Genomic DNA, 18,866 nt, shown 5'->3' on the forward strand with positions numbered 1-18,866 from the left:
ATTAGCCCCTGTTTGTACTTAGTCCGAAACGGGGGCTTATGGATTGGGTCTCGTCGGTCCGTCCATGTGTCCGTCCATGCGTCCACAACCATATCTCTTAGATGTATTGACTGATTTTATTCATACTTGGCACAAAGACGATACATGATGATATACATATGCACATCATTTTGATTCACGATCCGATCATAGGTGGCCGACTGGTGGCCATTTTGTTACTTAAACGTGTCCCCAACCATTTTTTAAACATGCATGGTACGATTTTGTTCAAACTTGGCATGATCTTTCCTGGGAAAAGCACATTTCCAAGCTGGCCTCCAAAGCCAATCGCCGACTGGGCGTCCTCTGTTGTGCAAAATCCTTTTTGGCACTACTGAGCGTCTCACCACATACAAAGCTTTCATCTGCAGCTTGATGGAGTGCTGCTTTCCCCTATGGGCTGGTGCTCCTGCCACACACCTAGCACGGCTTCACACTGCAGGACACCAAAACATTCAGAATCATAGGTATCTCCCACGATGAAGCTGAATATGAGGGCCTTTCACTCCTTCACCGCAGGCAGGTTGGTGGACTTTGTCTTCTTCCGACTCCTCTCCAGTCTAGCTCCACCTGCTCTGTCTGTACTCTGTCCCCCAAATATTCCTTCAGGATGCACAAGATCTGTCAGCAACCCTTTTCTGGTGATACTGCCAAAATCAAGACTCTCTGCTCACCTTCACGCTTTCATTCCTTTATTTTCCACCCCTGGAACAAACTCCAACATTCTCCTTAGTCAGGAAGCTTAGCAGCATATTTATCGAAAATGGGGAACGGCTTGACAAAAGCGCCATTTTTTATTTGGTGGTCCATTAGACCATATACAATAGATTTAGGACTGGAGGCAAGAAATATACAGTGTTCTTCACCTTTTTATTGGACAAAAACCAAGGACAAAAACTAATTATGTATATATTTTCAACAAGGAGGCTAACTTTTATTTCATTACATGCAGTGTTATTTGTAAAACTTATGCAACAACAACAACAACATGCATTTTACGGCAATTTTCCCTGCTAGAGCGGGGGTTAGCCTTGCGGTCCCCATGACAATCTTCTCCATTTTGCCCTATTTTCTGCATCTCTCCTTGTTAACCCCCTTGCCCGCATTTCTTCTTCCACCATCTTTAGCCAAGTCTTTCTCGGTCTTCCCCGTCCTCTACTTCCTTCTACATTAACTTCCATCACTCTTCTCAACCAGTCACTTTCATCCTTCCTCAATACATGACCAAACCATCTCAACCTGTTCCTCTTCACAGCATCAACACAGGCAATATTCCCATCATCTTTCGCAATTCATCATTTGTCCTCCTCTCTCTCAACGATACTCCGCACATCCATCGAACCATTCGCATTTCCACCCTTTCCAGCCTTCGTTGCTGCTCTACGTTCATTACCCATGTCTCGCTCCCATAAATCATAACACTTCTCACACATGCAGCATACACCTTTCCCTTCAGCTTCAGCGACACTCTCCTCATCAGCACGCCACTCAGTTCCCGAAACTTCTTCCATGCACATCTCACTCGAGCAACCGTTGCCGAGTCTGATCCACCTTCTCCATTCAGCATGTCTCCGAGGTAGCAAAATGTTTTCACCCCTTCCAGCTTCACGCCATCTCCAAGATCCAACTCAACATTTCCTCCATCTGCAGCTCCCTCTGCGCACACCTTACATTTGAATGTAGCTGCCACACTGGTTAATGACCCTCTCAGACCACTACATTTTTGATGAACCCACTCAGCGCACATTGTACACTGAATGGAGTTCACTCCGACACCCTTCCTGCACACAGCACACGGCCACTTCCCAGTTCTTTCCACCTCACCACATGCTTTACCACTTGCCATCACCTTTGTCTTTCCGATAGTCACCTTCAGACCTTTTGTCTCCATACATTCCTTCCACTTGTTCATCTTTTCCTTCAGTCCATCCATACTTTCCGCAATCAACACCAGATCATCTGCATACAACAACTCCCACGGTAAACCCTCCTTTACGTTCTGAGCCAGCACCTCCATCACAGCTACAAATAGTAGTGGACTTAGTACCGACCCCTGATGCACTCCCACCTTCACCTTAAACTCACCACTGTTCCCGTCCTTCGTCCTTACAGCTGTGCGTGCTCTTTTGTACATTGCCATCACTACTCTGATCAACCATTCCTCCACTCCTAACTTCCTCAATGCCCATGTCAATACTTTGCGTGGAACCCTATCGAATGCTTTCTCCAGATCAACAAACCCAAAAAACAACTTCTTCCTCTTATCCATGTACTTCTCCTGCAACTGCCTCACAATGAAAAGCGCATCTGTCGTTCCTCTTCCTGGCATAAATCCAAACTGCATTTCGTCGATCTTCACTTTCTTCCTTATCCTCCTTTCCAACACCCTTTCCAATACCTTCATTCCATGCTCCAATAACTTTATCGCTCGGTACGAGCCACACTCCAGAGGGTCACCTTTCCCCTTGTATAGAGGGACGAGGGTACTCGGTTCCCAAACCACTGGAATGCGGCCTTCTTTCACCACCAGATTACAGATCTCTGTCATTCTCTTCACACCCCAACTTCCTGCTGCCTTCAACATATCTCCCACAACTCCCGTCGGCCCTCCCGCTTTTCCACTCTTCATTGCTTTTATCGCTTCCTCAACTTCCTTCTCAGTTATCTTCTATGCCGGTCCTAAAACTGGGTTACTCTCTATGTTGCCATCCCATTTATTCTCTGTATTCAACAGCATTTCCATATATCTTTTCCATCTTCCTTTAATTCCATCTGGGTCGACAACGATTTGTCCCACTTCATCCTTCAAGCAACTCACCCCCATCACATCACACCTCTCTTTCGCTATGTGCTTTGCAATCCTGAATACTGCTTTCTGACCCTCTTCCGAATCCAAGCGTTCTCCGAACATTTTCCTACATGCCTCCTGCGCCTTTCCTACCTCTTTCTTTGCAGCCTTCCTGGCTGCCTTATAACTTTCATGCTCTGCTGTTTCTGCTCCCGTACCCTTCGCCTTCTGCCACTCTTTGAACTTCTTCCTCTTCTCGTCAATCCTCTTTCCAACTTCAACATCCCACCACCATGTTTCCGAGTGCCTCGGTGGTCCTTTTGTCCATCCACATAGGATGGACTTAGGTAGGTGTAAAACTTATGCATGCCTGTGTAATAAATCTTACGCTTCCATGTAATAATAATTAGTAATATAATACCGAGTGTTTATACAAATGTGTTATACTTGTGACTCGCGCACCTCTCATATATCTAACATGTACGCAACTACAAGGATGTAATGACAATATAGCTTTAGAACAGACAACATGTTGTTCAAGGTAATTTGTCCAGCAATTTATGTATTTACGATTTTAGTCTAACTCCAATAGCTGATGATTTATTTGCATAAATGTATTGCTCGATATTATGCTGTGCGAGTCGTATTTGGGCAAAAGTCAAACACTGTATATGTCTCGCCTCCGGTCCTAATTCTATTGCATATGGTCCAATGAACCACTAAAATAAAAATGGTACTTTTGTAAAGTCGTTCCCCCAAAAATTGCTAAGCTGCCTAACTATCAATCCCACTCCTCCCTAAAGGTCTTCAAAACAGGTGTTCACCATAATCTCTTATCTTTCCCCATCCAAAACCTTGATCTTTTCTACTCCTGTTAATACACCCAAATCCACCTTTTTCAAATTCTGTTTTCTTTCCTGAAAATGCTAGTAGTATCCATTTGTTTTATATACTGTGTAGCCCGCCCCAGCCCTTTCCCATACACAGATTCCCGATGTCCCTCTTCCCCACTGGTGTTGTGCTTTCCTCTCTCTCCCTCTCTTGTCTCCCACTCCCTTTATTATATGTTTAATGTGTGTTTTGTTTGTTTCATGTGTTAGCTCTTACATGAGCCTTGACTTTGTATTAAAGAAAAATGGTTTGAAAGTTCAGTCTTGAAAGTGGGGAAATATTGTTTCCTGACTCTCCTGAGGGTAGACACACATTTGTTCTGAGCTTTGTGGAAGGAACTGAGATTGCCTTCAGTTGGACTGGTCTTCCATTAGGCGAAGGCAAGTTGTTTCAGGGCAACTGCCTCACCACAAGATTCAGTGTACCATGGATGGGAGGAAGGGTATGACAACTGAAGGCGAGATGGGATAAATCTGTGCATGATAGAGGGGTGGGGGGGGGGGGGGGGGGGGGGAGAGGGGAAAGAAAAAGAAAGAGAAAGAAAGAAAGAACTAGGTTTACTTTGGAAGAATTCCCAGGATGATGTCAGAGACAGTTGAGATGGGAGACCAGTCCAGAAGTTTGATGGCTGCATGAAGACCATGCCGGTTGGCTTGAGTGAATTGCCAGACTCGTAGGCGTTGAGGAGGATCTTTGAGGATGGCCAGAGATGTCCACTTTAACAAGCAAATGATCACATCAGCTGTTGGTGTTGCTATTTAAAGTTTAATCCATGTTTTCCATGATTATGTCATACTAGCAGTCACCCATTCAAAAATCAATGGTCCTAAATCATAAATCAAATTCCCGGAAGTTTTACAACTTGTCCAGGAGACACACCCTTGTCGCTCCCTTAAGGAGCGGGTGTTTCTCGTAGATTGTAGTAGATAAGCACAGCAGATTTCAGTCCATGTGTATCAGAGTAGATCACTGTATCACTGTATCAGTATCAGAGTAGATCGCAAACGGATTTCAGTCATTCACCGACTACGATGACCGCAACATGAAAATCGAAATTTCGAGCTCCGTAGCGAGTGGGGCCCTCAGTCCATCGGGACGGGTTTCGGCAGGAAAAGGCAGCGGGAGGGAGTTCATTTTAGTTAACCCCACACTTTTTGCACACTATTATTATATAGATACATCTTCAAATCTGAGGCTTGTTCTTTCATGAGCATCACATTTGTAACTGCAAATAAAAAAAGCAAATGTACTTTTCTTGTACATGATGCAATTGGAGATTTATTCCCTGATCATGAATCCCTGATCCGAGCATATGTGGCTGCTGGTTGCATCATTCTGGGGGAGGTAAGTAGGTGTGTCTGTGGTCTGTGCCACTGATGCAACCCTATGAGGTAGGGTAGAAACTTGAAGTTTGGCCAGGGTGATGAGGACAATCATCTCCATTTACCAAAGACACCACGGGATGTAATGTCCAGCAACTTGTGCTAGTGGACTGGTCCCCAGCTTTTGACCATCTAAGGGATAGCCCACTCTGCATCAAAACACCTGGGTGACAGTTTATAGCTGGTTTGGGAATCAAACCCAGATTAAACAGCTTAAAAAGACAAGTGTGATACCACAAAGCTCTCTTCATCAATACCAAGAGTAATAAATCAAATCTGCCTCAAATTCAAAATTATAATTCATTAAATCAGAGTAATGAAGCATGGCTTTCCATGATCCAGATTTTAAATTTTGAGTTGTGAAATAAACAGTGTTGATACAATCCTGTCTAAATGATTGAACCAATCACATGTCAGAAAATATATGGGTGCCTGACCACGTGGTAGTCTTAGATACAATCAGGGAGTTGTCCATGATGCATAAACTTTTATAAAACCAAAATCATTGTACAAATGGAAGGGTATCATCTTATGTGACGAAAGCAGATCTTGTCAAACAAGGATTAAAAATAACAATATTTCATACGAGTATTAAAATCATATTGAAAAAATAAATAAATAAATACTAGCCTGATCCGGATCTTCACCAAAATTGAATCGATACCTCCTTGTCACACACACAGCCTGTCCACCAAGTTTCTCCAAATCCGTCCATAACTTTTTGAGATATCCTGTTATATATTGGCTTTAGCCTGATCACTCAATGGTGAAGAATCACTTAAAAAAAAAAAAAAAAATCATATCCGAATGCACATTCAGATCTTCACCAAAATCGAATGGATTCTTCCTTGTCACACACACACAACCTGACCACCAAGTTTCGTCCAAATCCGTCCACAACTTTTTGAGATATCCTGCTATGTATCGTTTTTGGCCTTGTCCCCCAATGGTGAAGAATCACTTAAAAAATTATAGTTGCCGAATCCGGATCTTCACCCAAATCTAAACATTTCGTCCTTGTCACTTACCTCTCTGCCAAATTTCGTCCAAATCCGTCCACAACTTTTTGAGATATCTTGTTCACAAACGGACAGACAAACAGACAGACTGGGGTCAAAACATAACCTCCATCCACCTTTGGTGGCAGAGTAATAAGTATTAAAAATAATATTTCAAACAAGTATTAAAAATAATATTTCAAACAAATATTGAAAATAATATCTTATTAGATGGAGAACATGACAAGCTATGGATATAAGCAATAATTTTCGGGTTCACAAAGATTAATTGCATTTCGGCCAAAAAATGAAAATATAAACCGGCAATTTTATATACAGTATTTGACTCCTTATGTGAAGCATTAAATCATGTTTGCAGTGTAAGACAATAATGTCTTTAAAATGGATGTGCAACCATTTTTATTTTTTTCAGAATGACGGACTGTTAGAGCTGGAGAGGGAGCATGTCCTGTGTCGGGAGGAAAAGAATGAGATTGAAAAGAGATTGCAGACATTGTTGCACGAGGTTTGCTCACGCATGCGAATGTTTGTTAACCCATTAAGGGTTCAACCTTGAACAAAGTGCCAAATGTTACATGATGTTTAAAAGTCGATGATTTGCAAAGAATAATTAATCTGCGAGCTGACGCAGTTACATTGTACAGTGCATTCAGAAAGTATTCAGACCCCTTTCGCTTTTTTCACATTTTGTTATGTTGCAGCCTTATGCTGAAATCGTTTAAATTCATTTTTTCCCTCATCAATCTACACTCAATACCCCATAATGACAAAGAGAAAACAGGGTTTTAGAAGTTTTGCAAATTTATTAAAAAGAAAAACCTGAAATATCACATCGACATAAGTATTCATACCCTTTGCGATGACGCTTGAAATTTAGCTCAGGTGCCTCCCATTTCTATTGATCATCTTTGAGATGTTTCTACACCTTGATTGGAGTCCACTTGTGGTAAATTCAATTGATTGGACATGATTTGGAAAGGCACACACCTGTCTATATAAGGTCTTACAGCTGAAAATGCATATCGGAGCAAAAACCAAGCCATGAGGTCGAAGGAACTGCCTGCAGAGCTCAGAGACAGGATTGTGTCGAGGCACAGATCTGGGGAAGCCTACAAAAAAAGTTCTGCTGCATTGAAGGTTCCCAAGAGCACAGGGGCCTCCATAATTCTTAAATGGAAGAAGTTTGGAACAACCAGGACTCTTCCTAGAGCTGACCGCCCAGCCAAACTGAGCAATCGGGGGAGAAGGGCCTTGGTAAGAGAGGTGACCAAGAACCCGATGGTCACTCTGGTTGAGCTCCAGAGATCCTGTGTGGAGATGGGAGAAACTTCCAGAAGGACAACCATCATTGCGACACCCCACCAATCTGTGCTTTATGGCAGAGTGGCCAGACGGAAGCCTCTCCTCAGTGAAAGACACATGAAAGCCCGCTTGGAGTTTGCAAAAAAGCACCGAAAGGACTCTCAGACTGTGAGAAACAAGATTCTGTGGTCTGATGAAACCAAGATTGAACTGTTTGGCTTCCGTCAAACTTAAAAAGTTAAGGGGTCTGAATACTTTCTGAATGCACAGTAAGAATTCTAGCACAGGTACTGAAACTGGAGCATCGTGTTTGTAACAAAGAAGGCGTTGCTACTTGAAACCAAAAGTAAGTTTTTCAAAACTAAATATTTCATCCAAAGTATTTTTTCTGCTTTGAAATTATTTAATTCATTTTTCAGGTGTTTCCCCTCAATGCCCTGGAAGCATTGACGGAAAGAGAGTGGCAATCATATGTGGGAAAATTGCATGCTCAATCAGGGTTGCCCAGATACCTCAGATGGCAGGGCACTGGTACAGTTTTCTTGAGGACCTGGGTTCGATCCTGGTCTGGGCATGTAATTTTCCCACATATATCAATTTAAGAGGTAATAGTATTTAGGCCCGGTGTTTGTTTTTGCGATATTGCATCTTACTATAATTCACCAAATGTCTGTCCGTCTGTTCGAAGGTACCGCAAAAACGGCTCAACCGATCGAAACAATATTTTGTGTGGGTAATTCTGGGATCTCCAGGAGTAATATAGGCTATTTAGTTTTCCCAATTTCAGCTTTGGTCTCCAGTATTCTCAGGTTTGGACTCCCGCATAACATTCAAGCTCGCATAACGTCCATTGTGACGATGTTCTCATTGTGACGATGTATGTGTTCACGGTAGTGTTTGACGTGACGGTGTGAAGTGTGAACGTAATTTCGTAATGTTTTTCGTTTCAACAACAACACAACATGCATTTTAAGGCCATTTTCCCTACTAGAGTGGGGGTTAGCCTTGCGGTCCCCATGACAATCTTCTCAATTTTGCCCTATTTTCTGCATCTCTCCTTGTTAACCCCCCTTGCCCGCATTTCTTCTTCCACCATCTTTAGCCAAGTCTTTCTCGGTCTTCCCCATCCTCTACTTCCTTCTACATTCATTTCCATCACTCTTCTCAACCAATCGCTTTCATCCTTCCTCAACACATGACCAAACCATCTCAACCTGTTCCTCTTCACAGCATCAATCACAGGCTCTATTCCCATCATCTTTCGCAATTCATCATTTGTCTTCCTCTCTCTCAACGATACTCCGCACATCCACCGAACCATTCGCATTTCCACCCTTTCCAGCCTTCGTTGCTGCTCTACGTTCATGACCCTTGTCTCGCTCCCATAAATCATAACACTTCTCACACATGCAGCATACACCTTTCCCTTCAGCTTCAACGACACTCCCCTCCTCATCAGCATGCCACTCAGTTCCCGAAACTTCTTCCATGCACATCTCACTCTAGCAACCGTTGCCGAGTCTGATCCACCTTCTCCATTCAGCATGTCTCCGAGGTAGCAAAATGTTTTCACACCTTCCAGCTTCACGCCATCTCCAAGATCCAACTCAACATTTCCTCCATCTGCAGCTCCCTCTGTGCACACCTTACATTTGAATGTAGCTGCCACACTGGTTAATGACCCTCTCAGACCACTACATTTTTGATAAACCCACTCAGCGCACATTGTACATTGAATGGAGTTCACTCCGACACCCTTCCTGCACACAGCACATGGCCACTTCCCAGTTCTTTCCACCTCACCACATGCTTTACCACTTGCCCTCACCTTCGTCTTTCCTACATTCACCTTCAGACCTTTTGTCTCCATACATTCTTTCCACTTGTTCATCTTTTCCTTCAGTCCATCCATACTTTCCGCAATCAACACCAGATCATCTGCATACAACAACTCCCACGGTAAACCCTCCTTTATGTTCTGAGCCAGCACCTCCATCACAGCTACAAATAGTAGTGGACTTAGTACCGACCCCTGATGCACTCCCACCTTCACCTCAAACTCACCACTGTTCCCGTCCTTCGTCCTTACAGCTATGCGCGCTCTTTAGTACATTGCCATCAATACTCTGATCAACCATTCCTCCACTTCTAACTTCCTCAATGCCCATGTCAATACTTTGCGTGGAACCCTATCGAATGCTTTCTCCAGATCAACAAACCCAAGAAACAACTTCTTCCTCTTCTCCGTGTACTTCTCCTGCAACTGCCTCACAATAAAGAGCGCGTCTGTCGTTCCTCTTCCTGGCATAAATCCAAACTGCATTTCGTCGATCTTCACCTTCTTCCTTAGCCTCCTCTCCAACACCCTTTCCAATACCTTCATTCCATACTCCAATAACTTTATCGCTCGGTACGAGCCACACTCCAGAGGGTCACCTTTCCCCTTGTATAGAGGGACGAGGGTACTCAGTTCCCAATCCACTGGAATGCGGCCTTCTTTCACCACCAGATTACAGATTTTTCAGATACTTTTCGTTTCGTAATCCTTTAATGAACGTTGAATGTTTAATGAATGTTTAATGTTTAATGAACGTTCAATGCCCTTCGATGTCCGGGGCCGCACGCGCGCTACACTGGACGGGCCAGCGTGTACCTTGCCCTTCGCCATCAGGCTCGGGTAAACCGCTGAGCCCCATCCGTGATGGGGACTGGGGCTTGAGACAGTGTCCTTCATTAAAAGTATAGTAAACGCTGTCTCCATCGATCTTGCCAAGGCTGTAACAGCCGTAATGTTTAATCTCTACATGAGAGAATTCCACATAGCTATTTGGGCGGTGAATACGCTAACAGATCGCTGTCTCCATCGATCTTGCCAAGGCCGTAACAGCTATCGGCTCAAAATCCTTTTAACTGTTGATTTGGTACAGTTACACGTATCGGGAATTTGGTACACGTATCGGGAGTACATACGACATAGCGATTGTGAACACTATTATCGATCACGATTCACGATCACGATCATCACGATCATAGTGTATCGATCACGATTTGAAACACGATGGAATAATATTTACCGATATGAACAGTGATGTGGCTTTTATTAAAATTCTAAAGATACTGTTTAGATTTTGATGATTTGCGTGTGATATGATTCAACGGATGTTTATATGAATCGTTTAAAATTTAAAAAAACCTTCAATTTCTGATATTTTGCCTTTTCATTTGGGCTTCCCAATTGGAGCTCCGCCCATAGGGCGGGTACCATTTCTTGTTATTACAAAAACAAACGATCTTATCCACCATCAAAATCAAAATTTGTATTCTTCTTTTCTAGGTCTGTATCTTAAATGGTAACTTGGGAGAGGTATCTTCACAAAGGGACAAGCTGTGTTCAGATATACTGCTTATCGAGCAAGATAAAGAATCATTCCAGAAAGAGGTTTCAAGCCTGCGCAAGATCCTAAAAGCATTGCAGGACAAGGTGTGTTCATAATGATGAATGGAAAGGTTTTTTCGTTCAAATTTTCAAGTATGAGTCTCTTTGCATTCCCTACAGGTGATGACGTAGTACTGCTATATCTTGGTAATGGATACGCATCCAAAATGCTTGAATGCTGCAATATGCATCTTTCTCTTGTTAGCCCCCTCCCAGTTTCAAAAGAGAGGGTTTTCTCTGAGTCTGTCTGTCCGTCCATTCGTCCCACCTGTGGTTTTTCATGCTTTTTTTTCCCCATACCTTTTAACATAAACATATTCAACTGAAACTTGGTGCATGGCTTTATTATGATAAGTTACAGAACAAGTTCAAGGTTCAGGACATTTCATCAAGTTGTCAGAGTTGTGACATTTTCTCCAAAAAGGGCATATCGGTAGGGGTCATGTATTGCAAAGCATTTCTCACTCTTGTAAACCCATCCCCCATGCAGCGGGACATAGTGTTTTGCAATCACTTCTGTGTGTTTCTGTGTGCCTGTGTGTGTTTCTGTTTGCCTGTGTGTGTTTCTGTGTGCCAAGGGGTGCCTTACATATATAGGTTAAAACCCATCAGTAAGTAGTTTTTTAAAGTTTTTTAAAAACTGTTTGGTGCCCCTTTATATGAACTTTTCTGGAGCATTACTTGGTTCCTCCTAAGAACACAAGGGTAGCCTAGCATATGCACGAGATTTTTTGAATGTCCCTTATTTTGTATTGTTTGGCATTTTCGAAAGTAGAAAATACCAATACACACGTCACATACCATTGTTGTAAGAATCAGATTTACAACATTGTCCCAAGAGTGAGTTTAATTCAGAATCGATCTCCAGCAATACCTGTAAGAAACCAACAAGCCATATATCAGTATACAGTAATCACAGAAGTAAGTAATGGATTTGCAATTAGTACAAGCAAGCTTAGAACCAAGAGTAACACGCACCATCTGAGTATGCACTGCATCACACAGAATAAATGTCACAGGAATCATCGGAGCGCTGTCCAGTCCGAATTCTTATAGGAGCCTCTCAGTGGACAGAGTCGGCATAACACCTGGGTTCAACTTAGACACAATTTCATTACATTCTCCCTGCCGTTAAAAATACACTACCCCCAGTGGCAGAAGTCAAGCTAGCAAGTCATAGCAGCATAGAAACATTAGTTAGCAGCAGAGTAATATGAGGTAGCAGCAGTCCATGTCAGTCAGTCCAGCCATAGCGGTCGGGGAAGCGAATTTCTCTTCCGGCGCGTGTCCGATAGGCACCAGGTGCCACATCCACGAGATCGAAATCCTCCGCATCGGAGTGATCACCTAACTCGGGTGACTGCGGTGGCCCCACAAAGCCATCCGGATCCGGCGCATGTGGCGGTGGGATAGCCGGTAGATTCTCCATTGTCGGATTAACCGTTCCGTAGTCCGGCTCAACAGTATCCCCGCATGGGGCAAGATGACGTACCGAGACGGTAGACACGTTCATTCGGCATCAGCACTCGAGCGTGCTCGGGGTTGGCTTGGAGAATACGAACCTTGTCGACGAGGGGTTCGTACTTACTCGAGCGAACCGCGCGTTTGAGGAAAGCCGGTCCGGGCTCAGCCAGCCAGCCCGGGAAAGGACGGCCACCTCCAGAACGACGCGAAAAACGATACATGCGGTCGTGGGGAGTTTGGTTAGTAGCGGTGCACAATAATGTCCTGATCGAGCTAAGCATGGTGGGTACCACCACCCAGGTCCATCGGTCCAACCCTAGTCCGTTAGACCTAAGGGATAGAGCAATGGCTTTCCAAATAATGCCATTAAAGCGTTCCACCTGTCCGTTCGCCTGGGGCCTATAAGGAGTAGTATAGCTAGAAGCGATATGCCGCTGGAGCAAGAATGCTCTCACATCCTGAGACAAGAACACCGCTCCACGATCAGTATGGACATAGGCCTGGTTCCCAAACATAGAAAACAACTCCCGCAGACACCAGATAACTGTGGCAGCGGTCATATCACCGCACGGGAAAGCAAAGGGAAATCTGGAGAACTCATCAACTATCGTGAGAAGATAACGAGAACTGCTCGAAGCCGGTATGCCCGGACAAGACTGTAGACACGAAGGCGGCAGGGGCCCTTTGAAGTCCATAGCCAAACGCTCCCACGGCCGAGTGGCCTGGACCAGCGTACCCATCCGAGGTTTGTAGAAACGAGGTTTGAGTTCAGCGCAAAAGGAACAAGAGCGACATAGCTTACGAATATCCTCAATCAAATAGGGTAAATTATGACTGCGCACATAATGAGCTAAACGCGTCACGCCGGGATGACACAATGTGTCATGAAGGACACGCAGATCCTCAAAAGAGGTGAGACTCGCACACACCGGTGGCCACGATAATGCATCCGCTACGAGGTTATCCCGCCCCGGGCGATACTTGATAGTGTAACAAAAATCGGCCAACTCAATCCTCCAGCGAGTGATTTTCTCATTCTTAATGCGTTGAGCATGGCGCGTGTCATACATAAAGGCAACACTCTGTTGATCCGTGATGATCTGAAAACATTTGCCAAGCAAATACGGCCGCCAGCGCCTGATCAACTTGATGATGGCGTACGCCTCCTTTTCGACAGACGAGTGTCGGCGTTCCGTCGAGGAGAGTCCTTGAAAAGAAGGCTACAGGTCGCTCCCCTTGAGAGAGTGTAGCAGCTATCGCGTGATCCGACACATCGCTTTCCAAAACAAAGGACTTGTTTTCGTCAATCGTCGACACAGCGGCGCCACCTACCGACGGCTCGACCGACCCACGTTCGGCTTTGCCCTCACGGAGGATGCTAACTGGCGTCGGCTCCACACGCGTGGCTCGAGCACCACCTATCGACGGCTCGACTGACACACGTTCGGCTTTGACTTCACGAAAGACGCTAGCTCGACGACTCGATGACTGCAGGACCACTGGCTTGTCCAGCGCCGTTATTCCACTCATGATTGCGGGGCAACATGCAAATGCCTTAATCGACACGGGATCGACGGATAGATATGTTGATTTACGACTCGCTCAAAAGCATGGGTGGCCGATTCTCGGGACAACAGGTCGAATCTTCATGACATCCCAAGGGCTATGGCTCCGCACTCGAGGAAAATGCCGACTAAAGCTTGTGATTAATGGTTGTATGTTTCCGGATGTGCATTTAATGGTCTTACCAGCGTTATGTGTGGAGGTGTTGCTGGGACATGATTTTCTCCGACGTCATGGGCGATTGGAAATGGAATTTGGTGGTGCTGATACTCTTGCTGTGTGTGCTCTTGCAGGGATGGAAATTGAACCGCTGTCGCTGTTCCCCAATATGACTGCTGACTGTACACCGGTTGCCATTAAATCGCGACGCTATTCCCGGGCTGACACGCAATTCATTGCTAAGGACACGGCGCAACTACTAAAGGAGGGTATAATCGAACCTAGTCGATCGCCTTGGAGGGCCCAAGTTTTGGTCGTGCAGACCATCGTAAACGCATGGTAATCGACTACTCGCAGACGATAAATGGGTTTACACAATTGGACGCTTACCCACTCCCGGGAATGGATTCTCTGGTACGACAGGTGGCACAGTACTCGGTCTACAGTACTTTAGATCTTCGTAGCGCGTATCATCAGATTCCAATCTCCGAGGCCGATCGCATCTACACCGGGTTTGAATCCGGACAAAGGTTGTACCAGTTCACTCGCCTGCCTTTCGGGGTCACAAATGGGGTACCTGCTTCCAAAAGGCCATGGACGACCTCATTGCTAAGGAGAACTTAACCGATGTCTTCGTTTATCTCGATAATCTCACGGTTTGCGGGTACGACAAAGCACATCATGATGCTAATCTGAAGCGCTTCCTCGAGGTTGCGCACGAGTATCGACTGACTATGAAGAGGATAAGTGTCGCTATTCCGCTCGAACGATAGATCTCCTGGGGTACACTGTGACCCACGGCGTTATCACTCCGGACAAGGAGCGACTGCGACTCTTGCTCGACATGGCGCCGCCCCTCGATCGTGCTTCTTTGAAGCATGCTCTCAGGCTTTTTGCTCATTACACTAAGTGTGTACAAACTTTCTCTGAGAAGCTGCGTCCACTTGTAGATTGCAAAGAGTTTCCCATGGCTCACGCTGCTAAGGCCGCTTTCCATGGCTTGAAGTCCAACATAGCTGGAGCTGCTGTGTCGACGATTGACGAAAACAAGTCCTTTGTTTTGGAAACGATGCGTCGGATCACACTAGCTGGCGTCGGTGATCCGACGTCGGTGATCCCTGTCCAGGCTGCCCATCATCTGTAAGGGTTCCGGGGCACAATAAAATAATCCTGAGAATGACGAAAATAACCTTAACCAATAACCCTAATTATAAAGCCCCTCCAAAAGAGAAATATCATCAGGGGTAGGCAGCTCATGGGGCCCCCTGGTACCTCGAGGGCAGCGCATCCCTGATAATATCTAAGGGATCCAGGACAAAATAAAAAGAGAATGAAAATGGAAAAAGAAACTTTAATCAAACTCAAAATTATAAACTGTCCCACCACTTTCCAAATCCAAATCCGTCAGTGCAGCGCCCTAAGGGCACCCGCCCACCCGACGCCGCGGGCAGCGTAGTGGAGACTGTTTAAAGGCACGGAACGCTTGCATGGTGCTCTCCACCACCTTGACCGTGATCAGCCGGAGGTCCCCAAAGGTAAGGCCTAGGTCACGGAGAATGGACGCCGATTCCAGCGCCCAAACTCCCCGCCAGTTGAGAGTGATGGTCGAAACGCGTGACGGGTTGTGAGTACCGAGCTTGCCACTAACCCACTGATGAACATCGGCCACATTATAGTAGCGTCTCTTCCGGAAGTGCTTGGATGTCAACGCACGGGGTGCCGCTCATGATTTGTGCGTCCAGCACCACAGCAAGCCCACCTTTCGCAGCTACAAGGTCTGGCTTCCTCAGACCCGCTGCAGTGGGAATGCCGGGTTCAGCCAGAACCTCGTACCCATGCTGCCGGAGCCGACCGCACACGAAACGACATACGTCGTCGTGCCGCCGCACTCTAACAGCCTGAGTACGGATGCGCGCCTGGGAGACATGAGCCAGTGTCTCCTTCGCATGGCAACCCACATCACACCACCTACTTGGAGCATCCAAAGGCCTGCCACGGTCGAGCTAGATCCAGTGGGGAGCAAATTGCCCCGCACCTTCACCGACTCGATATATGCTCTGCCTGACTGGAGACGAGTCTGGCTGAGCACCCAGCCCTGAGGCTGGGGAACTCGACTCGCCTCAGCCAGGCCACGGCCATCGACTGTCGCATGCAACAGCCGGGCTGTGAGAGCATCCGCCTGTTTGACAGACCTTGGATACTCCCCCCCCCCCCCTGTAATGCAGGCTGCATGTGCTCCGGAGTCTTATCCAGTCCCCCACGCTTGACCGGAAGATCGCTTTTAGATAAGGACTATCCGAGCGCTCCAGCCCTCGCAGCCTATGCTCACGCAGAATTGGGATCGACGTGCGAAACTGGGTCAGACCCACCCCACCATCCGCGGCCCTGGCATGAAAAAAGGGCACCGAAGTGTCCTTCGGAAGTCTTAGCCAGAGCCGCACATGGTGGCGCACTTGCCGGTCCAACCTGTGGAGCGTACGTGTCCGGGCTATACCCAGCACCAGCTCGTGCTGGAGCTTGGGCAGCAGATTCTCCCTCAGCATTGCCAGCCGCTACTGCGGCTTCAAAGGCGCTCGTCTCAAGTTCACAAGCCCCTACTCAAGAGACGCCCCATATGTCGGGGCGATTCCCCTGGGGAGGAACTTGATCCCAAGGTATTTTAAATCATCAGTCGCTGTGCACGGCCGAATCTCTCTATCACCCATGGTAAACTTTTGCACCGCATCGACAAGATAACGCTTGTTTGTGCCGTCGATTACGATGTTCAGGGTGAGCGACTTCTCACAGTTTATTTCCAGGCCTGCCTGCGCTAACAGTGCATGCGCAGCAGTCATTGATGACTGGATCCCGGCCGGTGTTCTGGCACACAGGATCATGTCGTCGGCAAAGGCCAAGGCCTGGATGTTCTTATCTCCTAGCCTTACACCCTCTCCCTCCGGTAAGTTCCTCAGAACCTCGTCGAGGACACTGTTGAACAAAAAACGGAGAGAGCGGGTCACCCTGCTTCACACCACGTGTCATTTGAATTTGCTCAGCACCGTAACAATCGATTATGGTCGAGCAGTCCTCGTACGACCCACTAAGATACGAGAGCAACGGGGGCGGAGCCCCCATTGCACTTGCTGCCCGTAGGATCGCTCCATGGTTGACGGAGTCGAAAGCGTTCGACACATCCAGCACAGCGAGGCACAGGGGAGAGAGGTTGCGCGTGGCATCCCAGAGGATGCCATCCAGAATGTTGATATTTTCCACGCAACCATCCCCCGCCTGAACGCACGCTGTGCCGGATGGAGGTCAAAGGCCCCCGACAACCGCCTGGCGAGTATCTTATGATCCAGGCACACGAGGTAGCTGCTTATTGTTATCGGCCGGAATTGGGAAGGATGTTCGGGGCTGGATGTCTTGGGGATCAGCACCGTCTTATGCCTTCTCAGACAGCGAGGCAGAAACCCACAAAACACCCAAAGGTTGAACATCTTACACAAGCAGGCATCCGGAATCGCCTTCACCAGTCTGCTGGAGATCCCGTCCACCCCCGGGGCCCCGTGTCTAAGGGAGTCCTTGCCCCCATCATACCTCCTCCAGACTGATTGGACGAACCAGATCCCACTGCTGTGTCAGTGGGTCGTACGAGCTGACTCGCCTGCGATCCGGGTACGATCCCCCCCCAAAGACCGCACTCCAGAAAGCAGGCATCTGACCACCATCAAGGTCACCGTCACCCCTTCTGGCCCACGTGCCTGCAATGCACCGTTTCACACAGCGACCTGGATTCAAACTGTGAAGCCGTTGCACAGCGGCATAATGTGTTTGTCGAGCTGCTTTGGGAGAACCCTTCTGCCTCAACCTCTCAGCCCGAGCTGTACCGGAACGCCTTTCAAGCCCCCTTCCTCGGCCATCCCCGTGAGCTCCACGCTTCACGTTGGCACATCCGGTATGCTTTGCATACCGGGTATGCCACCATGATGTCCGACGCCACCAGTGAGTACGCTCGACAACATACGGTCGGCGAAGGCCTCAAGCTCCGCTTCAAGGTCCCCGCCAGATATCTCCCCCCAAGTGGCCAATGAGTTGGTCCAAGCACTGCTCGTCCCAATCACGACCTCCTGGGGGCAGTCTCTGGAGGAAGACTCTCATCTCCTCCCTCCATCGCATTCCTTCCACCCAATCCAACGCTTCGACCCCAACCCCCGGGGCAGGCGACCCCTCTCCAGGGGCCGGGGCAGGCGACCCCTCTCCAGGGGCCGGGCCAGGCGACCCCTCTCCAGGGGCCGGGCCAGGCGACAAGTCACCAGGCCCGGCCTCCGGAGGGGAGTCCGCCCTTTCCTCCACTGACATACAGCCACGTGGTGGACGTGCATGTCTCGGCCGAGGGCGTGATTGTTGTGTAGACTCTACAAGGAGCCGCTGCACCAGCTCCTTGTAGGCCTTCGCCCTCCGCTTCCCCATGATGGCCTCGAGGGATCGGCCAGGGACCTTATCAACCAGTCCTTGGTTGAAAAACCTACAACCCTGCTGAATTAACTGGACCTCCTTGAGAGCCATCATGTGTTCTTCCTCGGGGTCCCACCGTGCCTTCCCCCTTACGGGAAGATGCGGCTCGTGGAACTCCCGAGGGTGTTTAGCACGATAGTGCACTCCAAGCCCAATCTTCGTCCCAAATTCCCTTCCACAGTCCCCACACGCAAACACCGCATGCCCCCGAGCCCCACCTGGCTCTGGCGCGATACCCTCCGGGGTAACTTCAGAGGCAGCACCCAAACTTTCCGCCATAATTCTTTTTATCGAAATTTGGAGGGTAACTCCGGGGAAAAGGGGGGTGC

General features: G+C 47.4%; 1 protein-coding gene across 8 annotated transcripts in view; it reads left to right on the forward strand.

The window, feature by feature from the left end:
• Nucleotides 1–18,866, forward strand: part of LOC137435470 (uncharacterized) — a 113,024-nt gene that overhangs the window by 78,627 nt on the left and 15,531 nt on the right. For 6 of the 8 annotated variants that reach the window (XM_068129268.2, XM_068129269.2, XM_078784275.1 and 3 more), the window contains 2 exons: nucleotides 6,532–6,624; nucleotides 10,756–10,902. The exons of 1 other annotated variant lie outside the window; for it this stretch is intronic. In XM_068129268.2, coding sequence (XP_067985369.2) covers nucleotides 6,532–6,624; nucleotides 10,756–10,902 — 240 coding nt within the window. The remainder of the gene's footprint in view (nucleotides 1–6,531; nucleotides 6,625–10,755; nucleotides 10,903–18,866) is intronic. One more of the 8 variants, XM_068129271.2, reaches the window with a different exon arrangement.

This window comes from Myxine glutinosa, chromosome 9, assembly GCF_964187855.1.
Source record: "Myxine glutinosa chromosome 9, kmMyxGlut1.1, whole genome shotgun sequence".
NCBI lineage: Eukaryota > Metazoa > Chordata > Myxini > Myxiniformes > Myxinidae > Myxine > Myxine glutinosa.